This window comes from Falco cherrug, chromosome 3 (genome assembly GCF_023634085.1).
Source record: "Falco cherrug isolate bFalChe1 chromosome 3, bFalChe1.pri, whole genome shotgun sequence".
NCBI classification, from domain to species: Eukaryota; Metazoa; Chordata; class Aves; order Falconiformes; family Falconidae; genus Falco; species Falco cherrug.
In genome coordinates this window covers 29948216-29958085 of record NC_073699.1, presented here as the reverse complement: position 1 = coordinate 29958085, position 9870 = coordinate 29948216, and the positions used below count along the sequence as shown (strand labels likewise).

Below are 9870 nucleotides of genomic sequence, written 5' to 3'. Positions count from 1 at the left end.
ATCCACATGCCAACCTCGGCGGAACCATTAACTCACACCTTGCCAGGGCATTTCCTTGCAGCCAGGAGCAACCCAAAAGGGCTCGGGGCTGTTGGGGAGGGCTCTTCTCTGTCAGCAGCTCCTGAGGAGAGCTCTGGGCACACGGAAAGGCGAAGGTGTGTCGGAGTTACTTTCTTCTCACGTTCGAAACGGTGAAATTCAGAACCTAAGCAGAACGCCACGCAAAAGCAAAACAGAAAAGGTCCATCTTTATTAAACACAGCGGAAACAACCAAGGCGTTTGCCATCACGCAGGTGTGCCCCACACGGCCCCCCGTCGGTGTAACAGCGCGAGTCGCCATTTGGAGCGGCCGTCGGCAGAAGCCACAGAGCCCACGATAACGCCCCTCAGGCTAACGCCTGCCCTCCCCGAGCTCCTCCGCGCCCTGTGGGGAGGCGGGACGCACCCCTGCCCCCCGAGGAGGCGGCACACACCGTGCCCGGGGACCCGGCAGGCTCCGCCCCCGTCCCCGTCCCCGTCCACCGGGACCCACCTCCCCAGCGGCCACCCGGCCCCGCCCACCAGCTCCGGCCGGCTTCAGTTCCGGCTTCCGGCCCCGCCCCGGCGCTGCCGGCAAATCCTTCCGGCTGAGGCGCAAACCCCGGGACACGGGGGGCGGCTGTGGGAGGGAGCGCGCACACGCGCCGGCGAACCCGGAAGTGCCCGTGCGGCGGAGCCGGAGCGGGAGGGGCTGCCTGCGCGGGGCTCGGGCGGCCCGGCCGGCCCGGTGGGGGCGGTGGCTGGGCGGGGGGCGCGGAGCCTTCGGAAGTGCTTGGAAGGGCAGGTAAAGGGGTCCTGAGAGGGTGTGGGGCTGGGGAAGGTGTGAGGGGTGTCCTGGCGGTGCAGGCGGGGGGTGCCCGGTAGAGGCTGCGGCAGTGATGGGGGCGGGGGGGGTGGTGTCTCCTCAGGACGGCGGGGGTGCTGGAGAGGGTGCGAGAGGAGCGGTGGGCAAGCCCTGGTGTAACTTCAGCCGGGGTTGTGAAGGGTATTGCTTTGCTGAGAGGCGAGGGTGGCGCGAAGCGGGCACCTGTGCCGTGTACGCGACGCGCGAGGTACCGGATCCGGGAGGTGTATCTCAGCTGATGTCTAAGCACGGGCTTTTATCGGTTAAATGTGACAGGGTTTCTGTCAGGTAAGTTTTATATGGAATCATGGTAGGCTGTTTTACCTCCTGGTTCTCTTTTTTTTGTTTGTTTGTTTTTTGTTTTTTGTTTCTTTGGCTTGGCTTTTCTTTTGGTAGCGAGCAAGCCAGTTACTCGTTCCCATATATATGTGTGTATATATACATGTAAGCTGTAAATTCATAAATGTAAATATGTATGCTTTCATCTTTGCGTGTAGGTCATTTTAGGTGTAAGTACATGTATGTCTATGTATAGACATGTATGTTTAGAAAGCAGAATTTGAAATTCAGTTTTTCATACATCCAAACAACGTGACTGTTGCTTTATTGAAAATCAGGCTGACAGATTTGTAAGTAATATCTCACTGTCTTGTCTTTTTTCGTAGTGCTTGACCTGTAATACAGATATCCTCCAGAATGCTGGAGTCCTATGTAACTCCTATTTTGATGAGTTACGTGAATCGCTACATAAAGAACTTGAAGCCTTCAGATCTACAATTGTCACTGTGGGGAGGAGATGTTGTACTTAGTAAACTTGAGTTAAAGCTGGATGTACTTGAACAGGTATGTTCTGTTTCCAGTAGTTACAGTCTGTGCCTTTGATCTAAAAGAAATTGACGACATTATTTAGGTTGGTCTGCACAGATAAACGTTTGTTTAGTACTTACTGTCTTTCTGCTTATGCAAGTCCTTTTTTTTTTTCCCTGCAGTTAGTTATTCTTACATTCATTCCATGCTGTTTGTTTAGTAATGAATGGTAATTCTTTGCACGTTCTGTAAGTTATGGGGTGTGAAGAGAAAGGCTTTGTTGTAGACAGTTTTCTTCTTTTAGTAAGCATTATTTTACAGTACGAACACCAACTGAATTGCTTTTGCAGTCATATTTACTAATTGCATAGAGTAATTAATTCAAAATGTCACAAACTAAAGGAGGATCTCTTTTTAATTATGCATACTAAACACAGATTTGTGTTCTCTATATTATGGCTCCAGTTTTCATCATTTCAGTTGTATCTAAACCTAAGTATAATTGAGGGACAGACTTGATCAGTTGGTTTGTGTGGATTAGATCAGAGGCTCTGTTAAACAGCCTTAAAGACAAGCCTGACCAAGTAAAACACTTGGTACAGAATTTGGAATGTGTTGTCAATATGAACTGGTTTAAGTCTTAGCAGAGGGATCGTTGGTTTCTCTGCTTATCTAGTTGACTACTTATGGAGTTGGGTGTGTGAGACAGATAAAGCTGTTTTCTGTTGTGCATGGTGTAGCAAGTCTTGCCTAGGGTCCTGTGTCCAGATGTAGTCCAAGTGAAGGAGCTGAGAGAAATGCAGCAAAAAATAATGTGAGATTTGGACAATATGGCCATTGAAAGAGGAATAAAATAGACTGGAAACGTGTTTCTAATAAGTGAGATGAGACAGGGCAAGAGTTATATGGATGACAAGAAAGGATGGAATAAATCATACTCAGGGAATCTTAGATTGGATGTCAAGGAAGATTTTCTCATGTTTTAATTGGGTTATGAGTCACTAGAAGACTGAGGAGACTGCATGGTCTCTATCATGGGGATACCTTTTAAAATGTGAAATAATTATAGTTAACCAAGTATTTCTGATCCTGTTCTGGAAGAGGAGAAAATCTTTCAAGAGACCCTGTCCTGTTTTCTGTGCTTCTGTAAAGAGCCTGATTTGTCTTCCTTCAAGTATTTGGTGGCCTCTGTATTTTCTCTCAAGACTTCTAGTTCCTCATTTTCTTGGTACAGCTGATGTGGATATTAGATTTCGGTTGTATAGGGTGTGTTCCTCCTGTGAACATTCAAAATCTTTTTTAATGTGTATATTATGGAATCAAAGAAGAGCTGATCAGAAAGGAATAGATAACCTCTAGAATTTCAACTGTGCTGAGCAGGGCTGTTGCCAGCAATATGTCAGATCAGCTTGTGTTTTTTTCCAGTTGAGTCTTGAAATCTCCTCTCTTGGTTGTGAAAACCTCCTCTTTGGGTAAACTGTTTCAGTGCTATACCAGATGGAAAGTTTGTCCTAATAACAAATGATGACTTCGGGATGGATTTACCAAATTTGCTATATTACCTGGTGCCATTAGGATTTTGCTGCTGTCATCTATGTTGATCCCTTTCAGATAGTTGCAGTTTGCTGGTAGGTGATTCCTGGCTTCATCTTTGCTTATATATCAGCTGGGTACACACATATCCAGTGCAGTCTTTTGGTGTTGTGGCTCTTGTACAGGCAAATGTTGTCATATATAACTGTGCTCATGTCTTACCAGCTTGAACAGGGATGCAATGCAATGAACCTAAAATTTAGCTCAGGTGTTTTTTTTTTTAAATACTTTATTGGCTTTGTGTTTGTAAGATGCAGTGATCTTTATTTGGCTCTTATTATTCCTTGAAACTTGCCTGGACCCACAGGCTGTGTTGGGGTGTCTTTGGTTTTGGTATTTTTTATTTTTTTAATTCTTTTTTCAGAAGAGATGTTGCTTTAACAAAACTCTTTAAGTGTATGTAGTATGCAGTAATCGAACATCCCTAAGCTTTTGCAGCTGGAAGGGAGCTCCGTTGAAAAGCTAAAGTCTTAAAAATTACCAGTATATATTATTTTATTTGGGTTCTCTGCATGGGTGGATTCATAATATCTATTGTTGGTCACCTTAACTGCTCTGCTCTTCTAACATCCTTTCTGTCCTGGGCTGTTATCTTCAGCCTGGTTCCCTGTTTCTTATCTGGCATGAATGCAGCCTTAACTTCATGTTTTGGGCTTTGGATGCAAACGCATATACCCTGGATATCTTTGTCTGGAGCCTTAAACATTTTCAGAGGTTTCTAGCTTTTGTGGAACTCTACATGATTATTTGGGAACATGGGCATAGGCACCAAGCTATCTGGACAAAGCACCTTATAACAGATTTGGGAACGAGCCTGTGCTTTCTCCCCTCGCTCCTTGCACTTCAGCTGATGTTAGCATTCCCATGTCCCGCTGTGCTCTTACAGACCACCAAACAGAATCCCAGAGAACAGGCAAGATTAGAGTGTAAACTGCTGTCTGTCTTCTAGAAGATCTAACTTTATTTTTGGGACCAAGTTGGAGGCAATACCTTTTGAAATAAGATTTAAAATAGCTGATGACATAGAACTATCAAACTCAAAGAGAATGCTTTAGTACCTGAAAATACTTTGCATGCTTTTATGTATATTTGTGTACATTTTATATTCTCTTATTAAACTAAGCTGAATGTTATTGCAATAACTCTTAGCTCTGAATCTTCTGGCTTTTTTTTTTTTTTTTGTCCCCTTTTTTTATTTCAATATCAGTTCTGTAATGAAAGTACTAGTTTGTACTTCGGTTCAACCTTCTAGGTACAGTGCAGCTTTTGTACATAATTATGTCACTCTTTGAATAGCCAGTTAATTTTATAATAATTAACTTTAATTGAAGGTTAGATCTAATACAATTTTGATGTTAGTTTTTCTCCTGTCTTGGATGATTCAATTACTAGAAGACTAATCATTCCAAGAAATTGTCCATCTAGGCATAGTAACTAGCACATTGTACAAAAACTACTTAAATAAAGTATTTTGTAATTAAACTTTAAATATTTTATTTTTTTTTATGGAAAAGCCTTTTAAGTACATTTGTGTGAAGTCACTATGGTACCAGAAGTAACAGAACTACCTATGAACTTGGTAATTAGCTTGTATATAATTTTTTCTGTTAACACAGTGGCATCAAAGTGATAAGATACATGGTGAGCTCTTTTTGCTGCTAATGTATATTTCTGTAGCATTGTAGCTGCTTATGTTAACTGTTTTACAAACTCAGAAGGGAAAGATGAAGAGGTCTTTGATTGGAAGACAAAGAAGAACTTGATCTAAAGATCATTGATTTGTATCGTAGTGTGGATTTTTCCTATCTGAAATAATTTAGAAAGAAAGAAATATGAAAAATGCTGATGTACTTAAAATTATTTTAAGGAAATGAAGGAATTAAAATACCTTTACTGTAAGTGTCTGTGTTATATGCCACTGCATTACTTATGAAATACAGCCTTGAATGTGAAGAAAAGGTATTTGAGATAATACTGAGGTGGTAGAAAAAGTACTTGCCTTACCACCCCAAAGCCTGGGAGATTTTAGAGCAAGGGGAATTATGATCATCTAGTCTGCAGCCTAGCATGACATCCAGGATTTTTTCAGCCATATGGTAATTACTTAGGAGGATTTTGTAAAAATCTAAAACGTAAAGTCTAATCAGTCATGAGTACAAAAGATACGTTAAGAATTTCATGCAGTACTTAATGAAAGGGGAAGGATTGCACAAGAAAGTAGTAGGAATAAAAATGGTATTTGTTATGTTGTGTTATGAAGAAGTTACTAAATTTGACATGCACTTTCTTTATATTGTCTACTGAAATGGCACAACAAAGATTTCTGTGCAGTGCCTTAAGGAAACTTGCTCATGCAATTAGGATAGTGTCAGACGACACTGTTTCTAAATTCCTTTGAAAAAGAACCACTGTGTATTCTAAATAAGCTGTGCATTTGGTTGTATCCCCTCATTTTGAGGGAATTCCTACTTCTGTTTATTTCAATATTTACAGTTAACTAGACAGAAATGAGAATTTATTATATCAGTCCAGCAAACAGTGGAAAAAGATCTATTCTAGAATATCTTTTGAAGTAAACTCATAACATACACTTGTGAACACAAGTCGGGATCTAAATAGACATGAGTGATGATGAGTGATACGGATTACATATCTGCTAGTCAGGAAAGGGAATTTGTTTCTATGACTGTTAATAGTGATACTTTGCTGTCTTAATTCATGAAAGCATTGTCTCTTAACTTGTAATGCATTTTTGGATTGCGTGTATTTTTTTAATCATCTATTTCTGTGTCCCCTGCACAAAACTAGAGTACTTTTTCATTTTTTCTATGACCAGTGTAGCAACATCTGTAGCTAAACCGCCCAGTACTTGCTTTTCAGTGGCTTAACTGAGACTGTCTGGATTAAAATTTTATTTGTGTTGATTGTAAGCCTAAGGCTGAATTTTTAGGAGACAGGCTTTTAGCTAAAATACTTCAGTATATTAGTGAGTGAGATGAATAAAAAACACTTTGTAAGTACAAATTAACAATTTTCTTCAAACTGTTTTTATGAGAGTCTGTAACTGTCATTGTTTTGAATGGGAACTTGAAATTATATGTGGCTTTGTGTAAGCATGGTTGAGGTAGGACTCGAGTTTCCTTGAATGAGATGGGTGTGTTTCTTTTTTTTATTTATTTTTAATTTCATTAACAAAAGTTCATGAAACCCCAAAAACTAATTTACAAGCTGAAAAATGTACTTTGCAAAAATTCAGCAGTGAATATACTTCATCTACTCTTGGCTCTTGGATGCAAGGTGAAATTTTTCATAGTATCAACAGAAAGTCTGAGGAGGTATCAGCTGCAGAATAGAGTGTTCCTTAAAATTGGTCCTGTTAGCAGCTTTTGTCACTGTGATGGTGCTGGGTATTCACAGGTAAGAGTAGTTCTCTTTTGGGTGACTAATTAGAGCAGGGGTCCTCAAACTTTTTAAACGGGGCCGGCGCATGGATGAAGTGGCAGGCAGTCATCTGCGGCTGCTTGGGGGGGGGGGGGGGGGGGCAGGGGGGTCTGTAAATACCGGAGAGGCGGATTGAGGACCCTGGGGGGGCTGTATCCAGCCCGTGGGCCGTAGTTTGAGGATCCCTGAAGTAGAGGCTCTCTCTAGATGCTAACCTGTCACAGTTGCAGCAGGGTAACCGCTTGGAAAAAGATTATAGTGGCCTTTCAAAACATATCACTAAGATCTGATACAGTTTCAAGATGTTAGGCAAATAATGACATTAGTTAGCTTCACAGCAATATTGTATAGGTAGACTTTATAACATATCAAGTACTAAATGCAATCCACTTGTCGTTTTATTCACGTAGAACTTCAATACAGCAGTGATAGTTCTAGGGTCAAGTGGTGTAGGAAAACAGGCTTTCTGGATCCACTTGTAGATGTTAGAAATTGACTAGGAACTTGGCTGCCTGACCTTTGAGTTTCATGGACCTTCTCTATTTCACTTTACTCATTCATAGGAGTACTGAGTTGAAGCATTTAAGTACCTAAAACTGAGCCAAGGTGCAAAGCTGCTTAAGCCCTGTGTTGTTCAGAATTTCCCTAGCAAAACTGGCCAAAGTCCTGAACAAAGGTTTATGCCCCTAAGTTTACTAAGAAACACCACAATTGAGAACCTGGGGGTGCTGGTGACAGCAGGCTCAGCGTGAGTCAGCAGCGTGCCCTGGCAGCCACGGGTGCTGGGTCACCCTGGGGTGATCGGACACAGCACAACCAGCGGCCCCAGCGGCGCCTGTCCCTGCGTTCAGTGTCGCTGCGGCCTCACCTTGCGCACTGTGTGCGGTTCTGGGGCCCACAGAAAGGCCCAATTTCAGAAGGATGTGAAGGTCCCTGAACGCCTTCAGAGGAGGGCAACGCAGCTGGTGAGAGGGCTGGAAGGCATGTCCGATGAGGAGCGGGTAAGGGCTTTGGGCTTGTCCAGGTTGGAGAAAAGGAGGCTGAGGGGTGACCTCACCGCTCTCTATGGCTTCCTGAGGAGGGGAGGTGGAGAGGGAGGTGCTGAGCTCTTCTCCCTGGATCCAGTGACAGCACATGTGGGAATGGTTTAAAACTGCTCCAGGGGAGGTTTAGACTGGACATGAGGAAGCATTTGTTTACTGGGGTGGTCAAACACTGGAACAGGCTTCCTAGAGAGGTGGTTGATGCCTCAAGCCTGTCAGTGTTTGAGGGCATTGTCCAAATGCCTCTTAACAACATGCTTTGACTTTTGGTCAGCCCCAAACTGATCAGACAGTTGGACTAGCAGATTGTTGTAGGTCCCTTTCAACTGAAAATGTTCTAACGGCCAAAACTCTCACCCAGCTTCTAAGAGACTTAAGATTCACACCTGTTGTTCTCCGTGTTGTAAGATAAAGATGCAAACACCAGGCTATAAGCCACTCCAATCTGTTGGGTTTTTTTCCCCATTAGATTTTTAAACATCTATCCTGACATTTTTGGCTATAAGAGATCAGAAAGATAGGAAGATATATCATCATTAAAGCCTTATCATTAGAATACCTAATACTGAGAGTGCTGACAGCAAATTATGACATAATATCAAGTATTTTCTTTATTTCATACTGCAAATTATGACATAATATCAAGTATTTTCTTTATTTCATACTAAGTACTTATTTTCATTATTCTAAATCTTGGTAACTAGCTCTAGGACCAGGTCTCTAGCCTGACTGTTCTGTTACAAGCTTTAAGCTCATACTTCCCAGGAGAACCCCTGAAGCTACTGGGGAAATTGCAACACTTTGTATCCAAAGAATTTATCTAAACCTTGGCACCTTTTTTTCTGCAGAGGCGCGGCTGCATGCTGTGCATGAGCAGCTGGCTCACTGGGGCTATCCTACAGAAATGTGATGTGTAAATTGGGTGGAGTGCTAGCCATTTGTTGGGTGATCTGGACTGACTAGTACCAGTTTTTAAAAGCAGTGTGACATCCATGTTAGGCCTTGGTGAGGAGGAGTGTGGTTTTGCCGATAAAGAATTTAATAACTTTGTATTTACTGAGCAGTTTGTTGGGAATGGGGCAACAACAGGCCAATCTTAAGAGCACTGAGCTCTTGCAACTCAAAGTACTCAAATGTTTTGGAAGAAATTGCCTTGCTGTGGCTTTGCCAATGTTTAATTCCAAATTTGTGTTCTTCAGAATAATGCAGCTCGCATATAATTTTAAATATTTGCTTTCACTTCTTTCACTTCTACTTGTCCCTTGAATAGTGACACATTTTGCAGTAGCTTCATGCAAGAGAGGTGGTTTTAAACTGTCTTTTATTATCAAGGATGTGGTAATGCAAATGTCTAATTTGAGCAGACTAATTGTAATGTAAGTGTGCAAGTGATTATAAAGCCTGTTGCTGAGCCCATGGCACACTGCTGATTTGAGGGGGGAGAATAAATTTTGAATTATGTTTTGTGTTAACCTGTACTACTTTACATTACAAATATGTCTTGAATTTTGATGTTTCAGTGGTTAATTTGCCCCTCTCTTTGTTAGGAGCTGAAACTACCGTTTACTTTTTTAAGTGGGCATATTCATGAACTTCGGATTCATGTACCATGGACAAAATTGGGATCAGAACCAGTTGTCATCACTATCAATACAATGGAATGCATCTTAAAATTAAAGGATGGAGCTCAGGTAAGAAATATAATGAATGCTTTTCTAACATTGAGAGGTTGTTATGAATAATAGCTTCTATAGGTCACTTTATTTAAAACCATCTGAAGAATCAGACATGTGAAGTCGTGGACCCTTTTGTTTTCTGAGAGGCTTATATTCTTGTTCTCATCATGGCTAGTATCTTCCTTTATGCTTATTTTTAATTCTTTATTAGCTGTAGCTGTGTTCTTGCAGATGTAAAAGCGTGTTAGTAGTGCTCTGCCAGAATTTTCCTATGACTAGACAAGAAATTAATTTCAAGAGCAATATTGCATCCTGCATGCTTCCAGCAGAAGCAGTGCTAGTTGCTTGAGATAGCTGTGTGTAGCACTGCTGAGCATTGGGTATTTTTCAAAAGGTGTTATTGAAGGAGTGCTTTAAAGATCCTGG

General features: G+C 41.7%; 1 protein-coding gene across 9 annotated transcripts in view; it reads left to right on the top strand.

The window, feature by feature from the left end:
• The first annotated feature begins 659 nt into the window (after nt 1–659).
• VPS13B (vacuolar protein sorting 13 homolog B) overlaps nt 660–9870 on the top strand; it is a 478367-nt gene continuing 469156 nt past the window's right edge. For 4 of the 9 annotated variants that reach the window (XR_008731554.1, XR_008731556.1, XM_055706072.1 and 1 more), the window contains exons 1-3: nt 662–824; nt 1550–1727; nt 9316–9459. Coding sequence is in view for 7 of the 9 variants with exons in the window: in XM_055706072.1 (XP_055562047.1) it covers nt 1581–1727; nt 9316–9459 (291 nt within the window). In the remaining 2 variants the exon portion in view is untranslated. Of the gene's footprint in view, nt 825–1066; nt 1173–1549; nt 1728–9315; nt 9460–9870 lie in introns of those variants that run through there. The other 5 variants (XM_055706070.1, XM_055706071.1, XM_055706068.1 and 2 more) reach the window with 3 other exon arrangements.